This window comes from Strongylocentrotus purpuratus, unplaced genomic scaffold (genome assembly GCF_000002235.5).
Source record: "Strongylocentrotus purpuratus isolate Spur 01 unplaced genomic scaffold, Spur_5.0 spur5_scaffold_16, whole genome shotgun sequence".
Taxonomy (NCBI): domain Eukaryota; kingdom Metazoa; phylum Echinodermata; class Echinoidea; order Camarodonta; family Strongylocentrotidae; genus Strongylocentrotus; species Strongylocentrotus purpuratus.
In genome coordinates, this window is record NW_022145601.1 from 20,656,586 (window position 1) to 20,678,413 (window position 21,828).

Here is a 21,828-nt window from a genome sequence, read left to right on the forward strand (position 1 = left end):
TATGATGAAGAGTCTGCGGCAGGTCTGCCGCAGACTTGCTGCAGACATGCCGCATACTCTTTCAGTATGATGAAGAGTCTGCGGCAGGTCTGCCGCAGACCTGCCGCAGACTCTTCATCATACTGAAAGAGTATGCGGCATGTCTGCAGCAAGTCTGCGGCAAAACTAATTTGCATGTGAAAAAGATGACTGTCTGCGGCAGGTCTGCTGCAGATCTGCGGCAAGTCTGCCGCAGGAATATGCGGCAGGCTCATTTCTTTCCTATGGGGTAGTATGAAGAATTGTAAATGAATCCTAAAATTACTCCCTCACTTTCCTTTTCATATTCATATTTCATTTCACAATTCAAATATATTGGTCATTTTGAAATTCAGTTTAGCCCCAAATATTAAGGTAGCTAAATCTTAATAAAAAATTATGACAAGTCTTGATTCTTGAATTATAATTAGTACATAATGTATTGCCCTATGGTTTGACTTTATACTAATGATTTTGGGTACAACATATGCTAAGATAAGCTAGTAGTGCAGCGGCTTAGCAAGAAAATTGTGCACTTTTTGATAAAAGCATGAAACTTCTAGCATAGTTTGCTTTCACCCTAAGATTTATTTTCAGATGTGGAGGGAAGTCAGATTTGACCTCTGATGACCCTGAGAGGTCAAATCCAAAATGGCCGCCAGACCGCATGGTCTAATGTACAAACATGCTTAACTTTTGAACCAAATAGTCCAGAGAAACGTTTAAGGTGTCATTTCCAACTAACTTGGGGATGCCAATTCATTTGGTAATACTTTTGAGATCGCCTGAACTCAGGGTTTTGCATTTAGGTCAAGGTCAAGGTCAAAATTGACTAAAAATAGCAAGTTTTGAATGGTTACAAATGGTTAAATCTCATTTATTTGTCATTTGTTCTCAAATTTCTTTAGGAATGGTTCCCCTGCATAGTCCTCCATCTTAATCCTTTTCAGGTAGTCTATTTCAGTTTGATTTGACCTCTGATGACCCTGAGAGGTCAAATCCAAAATGGCCGCCAGTCCGCAAGGGCTAATGTATAAACGCAGTAACTTTTGAACCAAATAATCCAGAAAAACATTTAAGGTGTCATTTCCAACTAACTTGGGGATGCCAATTCATTTGATAATACTTTTGAGATCGCCTGAACTCAGGGTTTTGCATTTAGGTCAAGGTCAAGGTCAAAATTGACTAAAAATAGCAAGTTTTGAATGGTTACAAATGGTTAACTTAAAATCTCATTTATTTGTCATTTGTTCTCAAATTTCTTTAGGAATGGTTCCCCTGCATAGTCCTCCACCTTAATCCTTTTCAGGTAGTCTATTTCAGTTTGATTTGACCTCTGATGACCCTGAGAGGTCAAATCCAAAATGGCCGCCAGTCCGCAAGGGCTAATGTATAAACGCAGTAACTTTTGAACCAAATAATCCAGAAAAACATTTAAGGTGTCATTTCCAACTAACTTGGGGATGCCAATTCATTTGATAATACTTTTGAGATCGCCTGAACTCAGGGTTTTGCATTTAGGTCAAGGTCAAGGTCAAAATTGACTAAAAATAGCAAGTTTTGAATGGTTACAAATGGTTAACTTAAAATCTCATTTATTTGTCATTTGTTCTCAAATTTCTTTAGGAATGGTTCCCCTGCATAGTCCTCCACCTTAATCCTTTTCAGGTAGTCTATTTCAGTTTGATTTGACCTCTGATGACCCTGAGAGGTCAAATCCAAAATGGCCGCCAGTCCGCAAGGGCTAATGTATAAACGCAGTAACTTTTGAACCAAATAATCCAGAAAAACATTTAAGGTGTCATTTCCAACTAAATTGGGGATGCCAATTCATTACGTAATACATTGAGATCGCCAGAACTCAGGGATTTGCAATAAGGTCAAGTTAAAGGTCATATTAGGCTAAAAAAAGTGCTGTTTTCTTTTTTAAAATAAACTTTGCCTCTATTTTGACACTTAAGGTTTCATTATTTTAAAAATTAATAAAAAAGACCCGTGTACCACCACTTTGACTAGCCAGGGCCAAATTTCATAGAGCTGCTTATCGGCTGGTTCTGTGCTTACGTATTAGTTTCTACTTCAAGGCACTGCTAACCGTAAGCACACGAAAATGCATTAAACTTACGCTGCTTACTGGACGAAAATGAATTTTGTAACAATGCAACCCATTGTGAACGTACAAGGTACAAATTTGTCTGCTACAGTTATAGCACGAAAATTTGCTTACCGGTTAGCAGCTTTATGAAATTGGGCCCAGAAGACAAAAAAAGCTATTCCAAATACGACCTAAAACCTGTTCATAACCACAGCTATAGATATCTACATGAATTTAGCACTGTCCACAACTTATGCATATCCTAATGATGGTAACGATCAAAATCTAACAGTCTCCAGTCCAGAACAAGATCACAGTTCAGTGCATCCTTTCTTGCAGCGACAGTGGATTATTCATGCCACAATTTTTATGCTTCCGGGAGAGTGGTCCAAAGAGGCTGCCACCCAGTTGTTTCGTTTGTCCAGCCCAAGTCAGATGGCTCTGCATCTCTGGATTCTTGGCCAATGTCTGGTTTCAACAGTTGGCCTGGTAGCAAGTGCGCTTGAGGTGCTGCTTGAGTGCTGCCTGGGATGGAGGAAAGTTCTCCAGGTTTCTAGACTTCTGTGCGAAGAGCTGTTTCCTGGCATCATTCACTATCATGCTCTCACTGGTTCGGTCGTATTAGCACCACAAATCGCTCTGGCAGTAACATTGATCCTTCACTGACCTCCCTAGGCATGCACAGGAGTTCATTGAAGGAATCATTCACTTCTGGGAAAGACTTCTTAGTTTTTCCTGTGAATGTAGAAACAGTGACACCCGGTGAACGCATGAAAGATTGGAAGAGTCATACATTGTGTCAGACTCATGGTGGCAAATATCATGATTTTATGGAAAGCCTTGTACCGAAAGCTTGATCTGAAACCAAAAGCGATCCCCAGCATCAGGAGCTGTCTTGCTGAATGAAGCCACGGCCAGTTCAACCGCATCAGTACCAACAATACGTATGGATACCCTTTTACACCCATGGGACAAGGCCTGCCAAGTGTGAATCAGCAGGAGAGCAGAGTACTCCACTTCCATCTGTTGCATATTATACAGTTCCTTGCCCTGTGGTAGAGGAAGGTAAACGGCTTCGCATGACATGAAATCAAACAATTCGGTTTTGTTCTCATTGAATCGAAGGAAGTCCTTCCAGCTTTCTGGCAGCAAAATAGAAGGAGCCACCCTTTTCCTGGTGCCCTTTCCCTTTTCCTGCCCTATTGAGGCTTTCAGGCTAGCAGGTAAGTATACACCATAGCCAAGGTCGATGCGGATGCTTTTCTCGAGTTGAGCAAAGATGTATGGGGCAAACACTTTTTCTCCATACTCTTGAAATGTTCTTGATGTTCCAGGGTTGAGCATTTGAACCACAGCTTCACCATCAATAATTATTGCTTGGGCCACAGGTGCACTATTGTTTTCGAGCAGATTTGATTCCAGGCAGCGAAGTAGATCTGCTTTAACGCCAAACCGCATTTACCTCCAGTTAACAAAGCTGGCGGGACTGCCTGGTTTTCATGAGAGAAGAAATTGTCCATATCTCCATCCCTTGTCTGACACGAGATGTAAATCCTCAAAAAGAGACCACAGTCACTCTTAAGTGCTGCAAGCTGTGCCTTCTGTTTTAACATATATATATATATAACCTTCGCCGGCTACCGACTGAAAAATGGCAACTTGTTCGTATGAAGTGTTTGTGTGACAGCTAGGTGTCGTACACTGCTCTAGCCTTTCTGTCACAAACTTTGTGTACTGCTCACCTAGGGTCTCAATCCTTCTCCCCGTTTCAGCCAATTGGATGTCCATGATATGTCGCTTGTGCCAATGACTAGTATGTCTTGACTTTGTTCTAGAGATGGATTCCCCATCTCTTTCAGTACTGTCAGAAGTTCCCATCCCTCAAGAATGCTGCCTGCACTCCAGGTTGCTGGTCAAGGTGATGTTTGTATAGTGTTAGCGGAAACGTTAGTTTGCTTTATGGCATGTTCCTCAAACTCTGTAGCGATTATTTAAATTACTTAAACCAAATAAAACACAAAGTAACTTAAAGAACATCTTACCAGTATTATTGAGCAGTAACGGAAAGGAGCAGTTTCCCTGACTTGAATTGAGGTTTGTACCGTATACTGCCTAGCTGCCCACTGACCATGCTATATGCATATGGTCAGTTACAAGACAACTACTGGTTTGGTGCTATAATTAGTGAAATAAACTAACTGACAGGGATTACGATGGAGACTATGCAGGGGAACCACTCCTAAAGAAATGTGAGAACATAGGGGGACAAATAAATGGGAAAACTTTTTGTAAACATTCAAAACTTGCTATTTTCTTAGTCAATTTTGACCTTGACCTTGACTTCATGCAAAGCCCAGAGTTCTGGCGTACCCAAAAGTATTACCAAATGAATTGGCATCCCCAACTTAGTTGGAAATGACACCTTAAACGTTTTTCTGGACTATTTAGTTCAAGAGTTAAGCGTGTTAGGACAATTATTAGACTATGCGGCGGACTGCATGGCAGCCATTTTTGATTTGACCTCTCAGGGTCATCAGAGGTCAAATCTGATTTCGCTCTACATCTGAAATTGAATCTCATGGTCTGCAGGGGAACCACTCTTAAAGAAATTTGAGAACATAGGAGCAAATGACAAATAAATGGGATTTGTTTCGTTGTAAACATTGAAAACTTGCTATTTTTAGTCAATTTTGACCTTAACCTTGACCTAAATGCCAAATCCCGAAATCTGGCGATCTCAAAAGTATTACCAAATGCATTGGCATCCTCAATTTAGTTGGAAATGACACCTTAAATGTTTTTCTGGACTATTTGGTTCAAAAGTTAAGCGTGTTTGTACATTAGACCATGCGGACTGGCGGCCATTTTGAATTTGACCTCTCAGGGTCATCAGAGGTCAAATCTGACTTCCCTCCACATCTGAAAATGAATCTTATGGTCTAAACTAACTATGCTAGAAGTTTCATGCTTTTATCAAAAAGTGCACAATTCTCGTTATATGGGGAGCTAATCCGCTGTACTATAGTAGTATTTTTATATATTTGCTTTTACTTGGCGATGTGAACTTTAATAGCCCGGTAAATCATAATGAAAACTAAACTGTACTGAAAATTTACTTTCTCAGATTGAGAACCCAAATATTATTGCAACATTCCATTTATAATGCATGACGTGAATAAAAGTTGTCATTTTACACAAAATTTTACAAGGATGTAAAAAAAACCTGCTTGGAGACAGATTTTGGTGAAAATTAACAGAATTTGATTTTCTTATGCAGGAAACTCAAATTATATATTCTTTTTTTTTTTTTTTTTTTTTTGGGGGGGGGGGGGGGGTTCCCAACACTATTGAGTGGATTTTTAAACCAAATCTGGACATGTGTCTACAACTTTAAATCCTCTCCTTGCAGAAATGCGTGTTCCTCTTTCACATCACTATACACATTAAGTAACATATTGCCATAACATTTTGGGCACCCAACACTTTGGCTCTAAGGAAAATAATTATTTTGCATAATTGTTTTCCCCCTATTTTTGAGCATCCACAGGCTATTTACTAATAATCTTCACACAAACAAACAAATCAAATATATGTGCTTATTTTCCATACAAACAACAATTGTAGCAACTGCCACTTTACAGCAAAATGTTTTTCCATTCTAGATAGACATTCAATAATATTTCTTATCTTTATAATATCACGAAACTTTCTTTTGCAACATATCAGAAAGCAGAACAATACCATTCAATTCACAAATAAACATATGTTGTTTAATTAACATAACAATGCTATTTAGAGCATCGTTTCTCTTATCTTCAAAGCCAAAAATTATATTTTGTAAATTGAACAAATTCCAACTTGAGTACTTTCATAAATCCAGTTTGAGGTTTCATTCCAGATCTTCATTCAAATGACAGTTCGTAGGACATTTGCTTCAGTAATATGAGAGCTAAAAAAAATCTTAAAAAATTACACGTATAACCAGTAGAGAAAAAACTTTGGAATGATTTTTCCCTTCGATCAATAATTACATATTAATATTGCATTCTGTTGTGTATTTTTTCAAGAAAAGGGCAAAACGTCACTTATTTACAAATCGAACAATTAACCTTTGACCTTTGACATCAACGACCAAATTTAATCCAGTAATCTTTGATCACGCATATAAACGCTAATAATTTCATCAAGATACCACATTCATTTCTCAGTCAGGCTGGTACTAAGATTAATTATGCACAGTCGAAGACAGATAGATAAACATAATGCTTCCTGCTGTACTATGTGGCGGAGGTATAAAAGTAAAGTTTATCTATAGTACAGACCAAAAATACATCTATATAGTTCTCATGACATTAATAAGAACCTCAGAATGTACACTAACAGTTAAATACGAGCAGCACAAGGACACTTTGACACTTTTTGGCCAGACAAATGGCAAATAGTGCAAAAAGGAGGCTAGAAGAAAGATGACAAGATGGCAAGAGATTAAAGCACATGACAGTTGGTAAAGACAATGAATTCTGCAATGAGATTGCAACGGTTGTACATAATAACCGGTATGCAATTTTTTGTAACGTTTTTGTAAATAAAAAGCCATTGAATTTCAGGCTATACATTATTTCTCTGGTGGACACATACTTCATATCAATATGATTTCAATACATTCATGACGACTAGATAAATGTATGCAAAAAGAATTAAAGAGCTAACATATGTACAGCTTTGTTTTTAGGAACAAAAAGTGTGATTCGCAACAACACATTACAACTTTTGTGCATAATTCTAAGGTTGCAAAGTATTTATGTCTCATGACTTCCAAATTTGGAGTGGTTTTTGAAATTGTTCAAACACCTTACATAATACTGTTTCAGCAGACATAGATACACGTATATTGCAAGAGTCGCTTTAAAAATACAGTACTGATATCATGAACAAGCAAACAAAAAATATAATATTTATAGCGGTTCAGTTACTGCTCAAGGAAAAATAAATTCACGAAAAAAGTAACGACGAAATATGCGACTTGTGGCATATTTCCAGGGAATTTCACAACAAAATTCACGATTCGCGATATCCCTTCTGGGCCACCATACAAAGGCCTTCATTTTGCAGATTTACATGTAGTTTATAAACTGTAGATTATTTTTACATAGTTTTCACTCTGCTTTTCCCGATGAAAGACAAAATAATACAGCCTAATTTGAAATTGATAAATATTACGTTAAATACAATTTTATTCAAACAAATTATACATGTATAGTTACAAATATAAACATACTACTTCTATTGCAAATTTATGCAAACAAACTATGCATATACAGCCATAAATATAAAATTCCAATGCAATGAATATAAAAACTCCTTTCTAACGTAGAAAAAGAAAGGGGAAGACAGCTGTATCATTTCCCTATTTACATAATGAAATCTAATCAAGTTTTAAATACTGAACGGTATAGCACTTCTGTACCATAGAATTTGGCACATTAAATATGAGAAAACGAAATAATTCGTCAGCCAATAATATATTCTAATGAGGCACTATTTGCTTGAGAGAACATGGGATATTGTAAACAAGAATATAAAAACAGCAATTCAATCCCAAATCACAAAGGGGACTTTTTTTACTATGAAATTTTTGCACACTAACATTAAAAGAATGGGAAAACGGGCTAAAAACTTATTTCCCACTTTTCTCAGAACTCATCTTTCGGCTCTTCAACTGAAGCCCAGTTTCGAAGCAAGGCGGCGGATTTCAAGATCATCACTCATAAACTCGGCTACTCTCTGCAAGATCTTGTCAAATTCATCACTTACTTCCCTGCAACTAAGAAATAAATTAAAAGGTAACAAAATAGAAATCATTCAGAATATTCAAGGAGTCATCCCAAAATCCTTATTTATTGTCTACAAACTTTTCTATTTATATACAGGATATCCTAGACAAATATTTTGTCGTCATATTTGTAAATTTAGGGATCTTTTTCAATCTTGAATTAAAACCAAGAGTCGTATACGTTTACGTACAACTTTGGTTAACAGCACTTTGTTATATAAATAAAGTACAGACTGCTAGGAATTACACTTTATATATGTGAGCTGAAAGAGCAAAAATCACAGAAAGATTTGAGCCCATTTCTAGTGTGTGCGTTCGTGAATAAAAACGGTTTACTTGTAAATTATCGTTTAAAGGTCGGGTGACATCCACATATTAGTTGATTCCTGTTGAAGTGCAGGGCTGCATACAACTTATATTTTGTTATTCAAACATCTAAATATATTTCATAGATTTTTTAATATTTAAAAAAATAATTTTCTCAGACCTGCTAAGGTCCACCCTACAAAATTTGCTCCAGATCTCATTCATCTTGTGACATCTGTCAATCATTAGTGAGCTAACAAGAGACAGTGGTATGTAACTTCCCCCATCTCAGCACATGCTCACAAAACATTTGTATTCTTTCATACAATACCTCCCATTGCCTTTCTTTTCCTGGTTATGCTACATCACGCCTGACATAGCAACTCCTTAGTCGGTATTGGTTCTATGACAATTACCCAGTGGGCAATGACACTCCGGAAAACTACCCCCAAAGGACAATTACCCCTAGAAAATTACCCCCCCCCCCCAAGGACAATTACCCCCAACAAAATTAAAACCAATTTATTTATCAGGCTAGACTTCCCCTTCTACGAACATGGGGGGGGGGGGTAATTCTCTGGGGGCTAATTTTCTATACAACCCCTGTATTGGAAAAATAAATTCTGGCACAAATAACGAAGAAAATGAAAATTTATGATATTTTATGTACAGAGCAAATATGAGGACCTCGTAAGATCGCCCAAAATAGCTCTTTTATAATATTGACCTACCTTTATCAACAGGGGGAGCAGAGGAAGCATATGTCTCTCAGTATTGGAAATAGTTATAAATATATTTATATTGTCTGAACAGAAAGACTTTGTCGTTATTCCTATAAATTTCATTTGATTAACTATTGATAATAAGATAAATTCCCTGAAAACGCATTTTGTTTCCTCATTGCCCATATTGCCACAGTACCACATTGTGCAATTTAATGGTGCGTAGCATATGTACTCCCTGCTGCAGTGCTGGGCTGGTAGGCCTCCAGACAAATAGCATTTTTGTGATAGCGGAAAGTTGTGGTTGCTTCATTAAGCTTCCAAGAGGAATATAAAGGTGTGAATATTATTACCTGGTGTGCCGCAAGGAGGGTTCGGGGAGGATACAGCTTTGTTCATTTCAATGACTGTCTTCGTCAGACGGGACAGGAATGTTAAACTTCTTTAATTCTGGAGACAAAAGCAAAAAATTAATTTGTAATGGTTTAAGAACAAAAGAATTACTTTTCTTTTTCTCCCGTCTCTCTCTACAACTATTATTATTTATTTATTCAGTTTGATATATGTAATTACTGGGTGTAAGCCACAAATATGTTTTAACATTTCGCCCCTCTCTTTCTCTCGCTTTCCCTTCTCTCTGTCTCTCTATCTCTTTCTCCTTTTCTTCTATTTATTCTTAGGGTAAATAAATTATTTGTTTTTACCCACTTTGAGTACGATAACAATACAGTTTTAATTTTTTAATTTTTTGAAACTGTATTGTCATCGCTGGCGTAGCTACGAGGGGGAACGGGGGCACGTTTACCCCCCCCCCCCTGCCCCCTTCCCTGCCCAATCTGATAGCATAAAAAAGTGAGACCGAGGGGAGAAGTGAAGGAAGAGGGAAACAGAATGTGAAATAGTAAGATAAGAAATATCATTTCAGAGATAACAAAGTGTCTTTTTCCTCGATGAATATCCCCATATGCTACCCTAATATTGTCATGATTAAGGCAGCATGGCACCCAAATATGTAACCTTATCTATTATATTTGTTCAAATTAAATGAAATTTATAGCACAACAAAGTGCCCCCCCCCCCCCTCGTTGGGGTGACGCAAAACTGTTCAAACCCTGAAAGAGTACAGTGACCAAAGAAAAGGTAGAAAAAAGATGATTTACTTAGTAGACTAAGACTGGTGGCTCCCATCGACTTATCCCAAGCTACGCCAATGATTATCGTCATACTCAATCAATAAAATCATGCTATCAAATGAATTGAAATTTTGAACAAATTTAATATCGATCAGTTTTATGTTTATTCTTGCTGTTTTCTCACTGTTCTGCGTCATTTCTCCAAAAGCAGCTAGACATACTTTGGCTGTGGCAACAACTTCAAACTTTTGATCAGTAAATAATTTTTCAAAGCTTCATTTGCAAGAGAACTGTATTTAAACATTTGTTTTGGTTATTTTTCTCCCATGATGAGATTTTATTCATGTATTTCATCTTTTGCACAAGCTGCGCCATGATCATTTAATGGATTTGCCGCCATACAAATCTCATGTATTATTATAATTATTATTATCTCTTAATTACACAAATGTTGAAATCATGCACTTTGTTGATTCTTGTCGGGAAAATGTATACATGATAATGACTAGGATAATGACTCCCTCTACTCTTTCTCGAGTTTGTTTCCCTTACACATAATACTTTATACTACAGTGATTTTACGTCATAGCCTCCAAATATGCATGGAAATAATTGAAGCACGAAAATGAAGAGGAAAATACATTATTACCAGTTAAATAATATCATAGTGGAGGCTGAATGTTGATTTTTTTTTTCAAGAGTTCTGTCACATCTTGACTAGTGGTGCTCATTGACTATATGAAATGTATTATATCGGCTTTGTTTTTTAGCTCAGTAATTTTTTGTCATCACTATGTTGTTGTTTCCGTTATAAATTAGCATAAAAAAAAGAATAATCTACGTACCTGCTTCGATGACATCAGCATAATCCTTCATTCCATTTTCTCGAAATTTGTTTCTCAGCTTGAGAGCACTGGCACTCTTCCGTCCATTTCTCAAAACATACTCGCTCAAGAGATCTTTGAATGCTTCACGTTGATTCTTGACGACATTGGCCTGTATAGCTGCGCAACCGCCCTCGGCTCGGCTGAGTCCCAGGTATATGCTGAAGTCTGCTGCAGTGACCATCTGAGGATCAATCTTTTTTGACAATTTTAGCATAAATTCGTCAGTCAAAATGTCCGCCATCACAAGTTGCGAAGTACTGTAGCTAGAAAAAAATAAACATATTTAAGGCCCCATTAATGAACAGGCAGTAATTTTGCGGGCGGGGGGGGGGGGGGTCGTAATTGTCCTAAGGGGTAATTGTCCTCGGAGGGTGGTTGTCCTTGGGGGTAATTTTGGGGGAGTAATTTTCCTGGGGGGGGGGGGGATGATTGCCCAGGGGATAATTGTCCTGATACTGATGGTATTGTATGGTCTATTGTAAACAGATGGTCAGCTCTGGGGAATCTACATACTACTGTCTCTTGTTAGCTCACTAATGATTGACAGATGATGTCACAAGATGAATGAGATCTGGAGCATTATTTTAGGGTGGAGCTTAGCAGGTCTGAGAATTTTTTTAATTTTTAAATTTAACAATCTATGAAATATATTTAGATGTTTGAATAACAAAATATGAGTTGTATACAGCCTTGCAGATCAACAGGAATCAACTTAAATCACATGTCACCCGTCCTGTAAGTCTCTAAAATGGGAACAAGGTTTAAAATCTATACTACAAATTAGCAAATTTTGTACTGACTTTGATAACAAAATTCTTATTCACAATGATTCATTTAATGAACACTCTTATTTTGTTAACCATAGAATCGGAAAAAAGGGAATAACTGGTGCCAAATTGAGGAGGAAAAGTTGATTATTTAGAGTTTGAGACGTTAAAACAACTCTAAACTGCAGTGGGTTAAGAGTTAAAACTCCCGCCCTGCATTCATCATCACTGACCTTGCCGATCCTTCAACTGCCATGGCACCCTGAGAAGAACCTGATGCGTCACCTATTGTAGAAATGAATTGATTTGATTTGATTAAGTTTAATTTTATCAGGGTTTGCCCCATCAGTAACTGAGATACCAAGTACTTCATGGGGGCAGTGGGGGCCAAAATGTCAACACACATTCAATTGACAACTATATAATACATATAATTAACAAAGATATACTTGTAAAATGTGTAATACGATAGAGGCTGAGATATCATTTACTTTTTTGAAGAGTAGAAAAATGTAGAAATTCTTAACACATTGAATTATTATTCAACATACTAAGCACTGCAGATTGGCTGAAAATCAAAATCGCTGAATACAACAATGGGTAAGAGCTGAGGACTACTGAGGCAGGAAAGCTTTGTCCTAACTCTTCATTTTCAGCTGTTTCTATTCATATTTTAAATATTAGTATGATGAGGGCATTTGAAGGCCAATCCTCTTCATCATGATGTGTGCCAAACCGTCATAAATAGAAAGAGAAAACGCACAAAAATGTTGTTCAAATTTACCAGAACTAATCAAAAAGTGTTTTTTTCCTTTGTCAATCATATCAATATCAATCACCTGTGAAGTCAACGTCGAAAGGAAGATTGCCCCTGTTTTTAGTACCCTCAGTTACAGATAGATTAACCGCAGCGAACTGTTCCACGCGTTCAGAGAAGTCCAGCCTGAAGTCGACAGTATTTTGGATCAATTGCCTGATGTCACTGAACAGAATTGTCCGCTGTGCAAAAGTAAAAGTTATTTCATTATTGTAAAAGAAATGATGGTGATGATAATAATCTTAATGAAAATAATAATGATAGTGAAATCATGATTATTAGTAATAATATAGTTTACACAGGGAAGCTAATCTTTAAAATTGAGGGCCCTGCAATTACTACCCCAGCATTGCCAGCTACCCATTTACACCTGGCTGGAGAGTGGCAGATGTGGATTAATGTTTTGCCAAACGACGTTAGCGCCAGAGTGGGATTAAGAATAAAGAGTCAAGTGAATGAACCCCTATACTATGACACCTCTAAAATCATATTCTCAAAAAGTTCGTAACAAAGCTATCAATGTATTACAATACACTGCAATAAACTTCACTGTGGATATTTCCTTCTTTGTGTGATGCAGGGAAATTATGAAAGGATTGATGTATTCTAAGGGTATTGCCTACTCATATTTTTTTCTTGCCAAAAAAATGTAGACAAGTCTAAAACATAGGGAATGCCTTGTTGCTGAGGGTAGGTCAAGGTGGAGAAATAATTTCATTGTGTTTTACCCTTATCAGCAAAGAAAAGGAATAAATAAAACAAAATAAACAAACAAACAAACAGGAAACTCTGAGGACCGTTTTGTTTTGTTTAGTTTCGTGTTTTTATTTCAAAATGGATCGGCCTATTATTTTAGACAATTGGTAAGCATTATCTCCTTTTAGAGACTTTTTTGTAATATCTTTTGATACAGAATCACACATTATAATTGAGAAGAAAGAGCAAATATCAGAGAAGATCTTTATTTGATTTTAATGCAGTATATTGCGCTGTTCATGAATAAGAACTATTTAAATGTAAATAATCATGAAGTCTCTAAGCTGGCAACATGGTGAGAAATTTATAATGACCATATCTGTTTGTGTACAATTTGGCAATTTTCTGTTGATTTTTTTCTTTTATCAACATAGATTCTTTTGATATACATTTTTTTTTTAATCATGTATATGTAAATAGGGATACTTGTTGAAAATTTGACCAGGAGCTAATTTATTGATTTTATTTATTTATTTAGACTTCATGAAAACTCCTAACTGTTATGGGTTGAAATGATTATATGGGTAAAGAGATATAAGTATGCATCTACCAGACTCTGCTTGTTGTCATGGTTGTTGCTTCCATCCATACCGTAAGTGACAACTAGGTCGTCTCTCGCCTGGAGTTCAATCTTAGGACGAGCCATGCGGAAGTCACATTTAGATTCATCCTTTTCAATCTCCTTTAAAATACATGAACATTATCAACATCACAGATAACATGCATTATCCTGATTATAACATGTTTCTAGGGGCATATAGTAATGATATTTAGTTTGGTTTGAAACCGGAGAAATAATGGAAAAACATATCACTGAAAGTTTGAGCGAAATCCGATAAAAATAGGAAAGCTTTTGTTGAAGTTGTTATCAATAAAACACTAATTGGCATCTTTGTGATAAATCTTGCGAGGTCCTCTCGGTAGGCATAGAGAAAATTTCTATTTTCTTAGTTGTTTATGAAGGAATTTGTTTTCTTTCCACAGATGGGTTGTTTAGAATCATAATAATAATAACAATAATAATAAAATGGTGCTTAGAGAAATTAGAAATATATCAATAAAAATACATTTTAGTACAAACCAAAGGAAAGTCACCTTGCATGGTACATCTTAATACGTTACATAGTTGTGTTTGATTAAAACTCTTAAATTCATAATTTCTTTGTCTATTAGTCGGATTTTACTCAAACTTTCACTGATCCGTTTCTTTCTTAATTCTGCTTCTATAGAATTTAAATTCATACCAGGGTGGACTTCCCCTTCAACTATTTGGCTAGACAATAATAATCATTGCACCGAAGAGGGCTAAGAAAGTAGCACCATTTGTGATAATATTACAATGAAATGGAAAACTTAATTTGATTGGCTGCTGAGTGATGTTGCAATGGTAGTTAATTTTGATGGCAAAGCTAACAAATGAAAAAAAGAAATGAAAAAATAATTTTAAAAACGAAAACGAGGCAAAGCTTTAAAATACATAAAATGTCAAAACGTCAAGAGGTTTAAAATCATCGTTTTGATCAATATTAGCCATTTTTCAACTTTTCGTTGAAAATCACCCATGTATATTGCTTTCAGGGACATTATGTAGCAATAAAAGGCAAATATCCAATGTTGCCAATTTGAAGAACACGATGTGATCAATTTTATAGCCCTTAAAGGATTCTAGTCTTGAAAGGGTTAACAATGATTTAAAGGAATAAATGAATCTACCTCGGGATTGCCTCTAACGATGTCGAAGAGATACACCCTTAGGATTGGTTTCTTCATAGGGGGCATCTTTTTGGGTACGAAGGGCAAGCATCCCAACCGCTTGCCTTTCACAAAGGGGTTGCGAATCTTCAGGACTGGCCATTCAAATGAAAAGTGGTCAATGAAGACGGTTATCTCCTTTTCATCCACCTCACACCTTGGAAGTCTATGTTCTGACGGCGGGATGTAAGTGATAGTACTGATCTCCACATCTCCTAAGAATAAGTAGATGGAAGTGCCAAGCATTTAAAAATCATCATCAAGATAATATATAAACCAAATGAAATCCTTTATCATTTGGCAGAAAGGCAAACACTCATTTTGGCAGGAGCATTTCTATGGGGTTCGGGGGCTCAATTTCCCCTTTAGACGTGGGAAGGAGTAGTTGTACTAGAAGTAGAAGTAGTAGTAGTAGTTGTATTAGTAGTAGTAGTAGTAGTAGTAGTAGAAAACAAACTCTTATAAAAACGGATCCTGCATTTTGTGTTAAACAAAAGACAAAAAGTATATATACAACTGAAATGTCGTTTTATATGCATACTGAATAATGATTAGTACGCGGTGATAAACTTACCTCACACTGAATTCAACTGTACCAAATATTCTTGGTCATTCAAAGAAGTTAATTTTGTTTGTTTTTGTGTTGTGTTTTGGCCTGTTTTGGTTCATTGTCAGTCTTGTTGGTGTGACTGGGGTATTGCTTGGAAGCACATGACATAGAAAGAAGATTTTTGTACCTGTATCATGCCACAGTTCACCATGGTAGATCCCTGTCGCGACTTTGGAAGGGTCATCAAGGATGGCACAATGCGGAAGGGTCACTCTGACAGGCACTGCGAACCTGAAACCTGGTGCATTCGGAACAGTGCACTGGAATCCGAAGCTGCAAACCATCTCGTCCTCTTGGAAGTGTGTGGATGAAGAATTGGTTAACGCCTGGAGAACAATTTCAATTTCCCCTTCTCCCTGTATGGCTCCTTTTGGCACACAAAGCGTAATGTCGTGTGTCTCAAGTCTTAGCTCCCCTCCTAGCTTGCCAAATGATTTGCTGATAGGTTTAGAGGTGGATTTCCGCATGAACTGATCAGAAATGGCAAGAATACAGCTTACACCACTTGCAACAGAAGAGAAGTATTGTAGTTGTGTACACGTCCTTACTATTTCAAGTATTTCTGTTCTTTCTAAAGAACCGCACTCATCTGTCTCAAGTTTACTTATCCTAGGGAACTTATTCACAATAGTCAGGAGGTCTTTGAAAGCTTTCAAGGGTGTTGACTGTTTCAAATAAAGCTTTTCAGTGGGCATTTGCCCTGTCTTGGTCCAGTTTAGGAGTAGGTAGATTTGGTGTTCAGCTGCTATATTCTGGACCATGAAATTTGTTATGCTTTTGAAAGCCTTGAATACCAGTTCGTTTAGACATGCGAAAGGTATTACATTAGCTGGAATGATTTCCAGGTGAGACAGAGCGGATTCATTGAACTCCATCTCACTTTCTGTTTGAACATTTACATTGCACTGCGATATTTGAAGAAACGGGAGATGTGAAAGTTTTTCGACGACACATTTAAAAAAGGTTAGCAGGCAAAGAGGTCCCACAAACTGTTGTAAACACAACCTACGAAGTTTTGGGAGGAAGCTACTGGGAAGCGGGTGCATGTACCCCAATATATCAAGCTTGGTTTGGTCATCTCCATCCAACGTGAGATCAGATATTTTGGGAAAGATGGAGGAAACAATCGCCAGCAGAGCTCTAAATGGGACGTCAGTCGTCTGACGACATCGCATGTATAATTCAAATTCGGATGAATCATCCTCATCACTCTTATCGACGTACGTTGTGGAGTCGCTCTCGAGGACTGATTCCTCGGAAATGGACACTGGTACGTTTGCATGTAGTCTTAGAATACGTAATTTTGGACAGGATTGAGCTACAAAGGACAAAACTTCTGTCAAGGGCAAGTTCGATTGTTGGAGATCAAGAATGGTTCTATCACGGTCTGCATCCCATGCCCATGATGTTATTGGCGGGTGGTATTGTGGTTCCTCTGCCTGTTCAGGATGGTACTGGGGTTCCTGTTCCTTGAGAAATGCTGTAGGATATAAATAAAATATGATGTTTTTTTTAATTATTTGCCTTTTGTGTTTTCTAGATGTCCTACTTTTTCAGACTAATTATGTGGACCCCAAAAAAGAAAAGTTTTGTCATGTTAACAAAGCTGAGTGGGCTTTCCAGCCTTTCACAATATTCTTGATTTAAATGTACTTTTCAACTTTGCATATATTTAATTAATATCATGATTTGTAGAAGAAAAAACCCATACCATACCATTTATCAGAGATCTAATGAAAGAATGAGAGTTGGAGTTTCTCAAACAAAATGTTTCTATATGACGGAAGTGATGTATCAAAACCTGTCTCGGTCAAAACAAAGTAATCTGTTTTTATTTTCATCCTGATGTTATGTTAAAGAAAGGACCACAGGTCTCCGTGGATTAAAAGGCAAGGATCTGTTCCATGTTGGCGTGTGTGTGTCTGTGTGTGTGCGTGCGTGTGTGTGCACATACAAACACACACACACACGAACGCATAAACAAAAAGAAAAGTATATATTTGTACTCGCTCATTTTATAGATTATTTTTGTCTTAAAAGTCGTTTTTTGCGGGCGAGGGTTCATGACAGTCCCCGCCCCCGCATACAAAGTGTTGTGGTCACGGTATAGTGGTTCATTCACTTGACTCTCAATCCAAGGATTGAATCCCAGCTCGGCTCTTATGTCCTTCAGCAATTAGAGATTAATCCAGATGTACCACTCTCCAATGAGGTCTAAATAGGCACATGGCAATTGCTGCAGTAAAAATGATTGTGGAGCCTTCAGGAGAACAGCATTAAAGCTGATATGGCTTCCCAAATAAACAACATTATTATTTTAAATTATTATTGTCAGTATTACCTTCATGTTCCTCAGGTGCTTTCACGTTGATAGTCAATACTTTTGTATCAAGTAAGTTAGCACTTAACTCTTCCGTAAAACCGAAGCAATTTACCTAGCATAAAAAAGAAAGAAAACGACCACAATCAAACACACAGAAAAACTAACAATTAAGAAAAATGAAAAACAATCAATTGAATATATCTAGTCTTCTATATATCGAAAATGGGGCGGTGTAAGGTCAATATGGAAAGATGGGGCTATGCCCATGAAGGAGATACTCTCTGCGACTGCGGAGAGACTCAGAAGATGGACCACATCTTGCAGTGCGGCGGAACGGGTTGCACAGATGAAGACCTGGCCCTTGTTAATGAAACGGCCATTGCATCAATCGGGCGATGCAAGAACTTAATTTAATTTAATTTACTTTTAATTAAGGATTTTTACATAACTATCTTGATCTAAGGAGACACGAACGGACGATCTAGTTGTTAAACAAGATCTAAAAGACTTTGAGAAATCAATTTCAATACCCCATTGCGTCCTCCCTCAGACAGAGAATTTACATTAAAAAAAAATGCACGGTAAACATGGTAAACCTGATCATATTACGCTACATAAATTGAATGTTATTAATATCATCATGATTATTACTACTACCACCACTACTACTACTACTACGATATATTTCTTCTAGTTCTCCTACCTCTACTACTACTATTAATAGTGTAATATACATGTAATAATTGTATCGTTATTAATATCATTATCATTAGAAGTGAAAGTAGTAGTAATAGTAGTATAAGTTGTAATAGTAGTAGTAGTATCAGTAATAGTAGTAGAAGGAGTTGTAGTAGTAGTTGTAGTAGTATATAAGTAGTATCAGTAAAAGGAGTAGTATCAATAGTAGAAGTTGTAGTAGTATCAGTAGTAGTAGCAGTGGTATCAGTAGTAGAAGTATTAGAAGTAGGAGTATTCGTAGAAATATTTGTAGTAGAAGAAGTAGAAGTAGTATGAGAAGTAGAAGTAGTAGTTGTAGTCGTAGTATAAGATGTAGTAGTAGTATTTATATACCTCACTTAAGAAATCAAGCCATCTGAGTGGTCGAAATTGCATTCGTAAACTTCAACTATTTCTGTTAAATTCCCAGTAACCATGGTTAAAACAGTTCTATAATCCCAGTAACCATGGTTATTGGGAAAATAGTTCAGTCTCCATGGTTACCCCATAGGTTTACATGTTAAAAAATGGTCTGAGCGATCGAGGATACCGTACGTGTGCGAAGAATTGGTCGGTATTTTCATACAAGACAAGACAATTCCAAACACTAAAGACAAAAATGGCTCAAGAATCTCTCCCAAGATTTCAACTTATCAAATGCAAGACTCGCTGACAGCAAGAACAACAAAAAGGGTACGTGAAATTATCCATAAACATGTTCGTTTAGTTGCTGAAAAAGCATAGACGTATAGACTCTAGACGAAAATAGATCTAGTTGTCAGGTTGTCTGATCGCGCACCCGATGTTGTGTGTTAAAATTATTCCCATAGAGATTGTACGCAATGCAGTCTCTATGCAGTCTACGTGCATTCCGCGACCATGCAAAAAAGGTAAAGTTTTTTTTTCAATTCGAGATTCAATCCTTTATAATCTGTTGTGATCCTGAAGGTGATACTCAATAAGTGAGGTGTCATATGAAAGCGCAGGTTCTTCTCCATATTCCCCACAGGGCCGACCATCCCCAAAATTGTAAAAAATATCTTGCTTAGACTAGAATCTAGATCTAGTCTACTCTCAAAGATAAGAAAATAGATCTAGTTGTCAGGGTGTCTGATCGCGCACCCGATGCATGTTGTGTGTTAAAATTATTCCCATAGAGATTGTACGCAATGCAGTCTCTATGCAGCCTACGTGCATTCCGCGACCATGCAAAAAAGGTAAAGTTTTTTTTTCAATTCGAGATTCAAACCTTATCTGTTGTGATCCTGAAGGTGATACTCAATAAGTGAGGTATCATATGAAAGCGCAGGTTCTTCTCCATATTTCCCACAGGGCCGGCCCACCCTCAAAATTGTAAAAATATCTTGCTTAGACTAGAATCTAGATCTAGTCTACTCTCAAAGATACACTCATAAAAAACAAGCGTGCAGATAACCTAGAGAAAGGCCAAGGTGGTGTCATTAGTTGACTCTTTTGTTTTCGGCATATAAAAGTTTTAATGACTGCTTTAATATTCGAGAAATAGTTGTTTTTATACGCTCTCGGGAAGGTTACAATTGGGCTATTGCCCTCGGCACGCCTCGGTCAATAGCACAATTCTAACCTTCCCTTGAGCGTATAAAAACAACTATTTCTCTCAAAGCAGTCATTAATACTATACAGTAATAGTAGTAGTATTAATAGTAGAAGTAGTAGCATCCGTAGTAGAAGCAGTAGAATCAATAGTAGTTATAGTAGTAGTAGTAGTAGTAGTATTAATAGTATCAGTGAAAGGAGTAGTATCAATAGTAGAAAAAGTAGTAGCATCAGTAGTAGTAGCAGTAGAATCAGTAGTAGAAGTAGGAGTATTCGTAGAAGTAGAAGTAGAAGTAGTAGTAGAAGTATCAGTAGTAGTTATAGTAGTAGTAGCAGTAGTAGTAGTAGTAGTATCCGTAAAAGGAATAGTATTAATAGTAGAAGTGGTAGTAGTATCAGTTGTAGTAGTAGTATTAGTAATAGTAGTAGTAGTAGTAGTATAGAAATAGGAGTATTCGTAGAAGTATTTGTAGTAGAAGAAGTAGAAGTAGTAGTAGAAGTAGAAGTATTAGTTATAGTAGTAGTAGTCATAGTAATAGTATAGTAGTAGTAGTAGTAATAGTAGTATTACAAGTAGGAGTAGTTGAATCATTAGTAGTAGTAGTAGTAGTAGTAGTAGTAGTAGTAGTAGTAGTAGTAATAGTAGTAGAAGTGGGAGGAGTAGCAACAGCATCAGCAGCAGTAGTAGTAGTAGTAGCAGTAGTAGTAGTAGCAGTAGTAGTAGTAGTTGTAGTAATATTAGTAATAGTAGTATTAAGCTGGTAGCAACACCATCATCATCAAATCATCATCATTATCTTCGTCGTCAACATTATTTACCCTTTCATCATCATCTACTGATTCGACAGGCTTCTCACTTTCTTTCGTTGGGCTTTCTTTACGGTTCATCAAGGCCTCTTCGAACAGTAGGCTCTGGAAAAATATAACAAAACATACCGGCGAGGAATATGAATTTCATTATATGGAAATAACCTTAAAGCAAAATCTCACATACATATACAAAGTCGTAACAATTTTTGGTCGCGGAGTCTCTTCATTGTTCAACAGCTGTACCGTATTTGTTGTATTTGAATCACATGACCTATAATGTGAGTATCAAAAAGAGTACACAGTTGAAAATATGCTTCAAAATTATAACTTTAATATATCTCCATGATTTCTTATCATAAAAACATACAATCTCAGAATTTCCGTTTTTGTCTTTAGCACTTTCACAAAATGTAATACAGAACAGAAGATGTTACATTTTTAATTTTAAAAGAGTGATTTAGTTCCCCCGTTTGTCACGTCTTTTCCACCTAATTGTCATGATGAGTTTCTGTCTAGAGCATGTGGAAAACATGCAGTGTAACACATGTTTGATTGAAAGAACAGTATCAAAGCATTTTCTTTGTCGAGGCCTTTTTTCTTTCCAAATTTCTAATCACCATGCAAACACCTTATTTCTTGGATCCTGTGACTTTTGAAATTAATTAGTCATTTAAAGAATAACACATGTAAATTGCAGAATTTATTTC

At 36.7% G+C, this 21,828-nt stretch overlaps 1 protein-coding gene across 1 annotated transcript in view; it reads right to left on the reverse strand.

The window, feature by feature from the left end:
- Positions 1–5,716: 5,716 nt before the first annotated feature.
- The window catches only part of LOC100888615, a 40,011-nt gene continuing 23,899 nt past the window's right edge, over positions 5,717–21,828 (reverse strand). Inside the window, exons 8-17 of the mRNA XM_030987456.1 lie at positions 21,131–21,223; positions 18,038–18,131; positions 15,824–17,176; positions 15,048–15,301; positions 13,885–14,016; positions 12,601–12,760; positions 11,995–12,046; positions 10,953–11,257; positions 9,328–9,424; positions 5,717–7,937 (exon numbers count right to left, since the gene is read on the reverse strand). Coding sequence (XP_030843316.1) covers positions 9,375–9,424; positions 10,953–11,257; positions 11,995–12,046; positions 12,601–12,760; positions 13,885–14,016; positions 15,048–15,301; positions 15,824–17,176; positions 18,038–18,131; positions 21,131–21,223 — 2,493 coding nt within the window. The 3' untranslated portion in view covers positions 5,717–7,937; positions 9,328–9,374. The remainder of the gene's footprint in view (positions 7,938–9,327; positions 9,425–10,952; positions 11,258–11,994; positions 12,047–12,600; positions 12,761–13,884; positions 14,017–15,047; positions 15,302–15,823; positions 17,177–18,037; positions 18,132–21,130; positions 21,224–21,828) is intronic.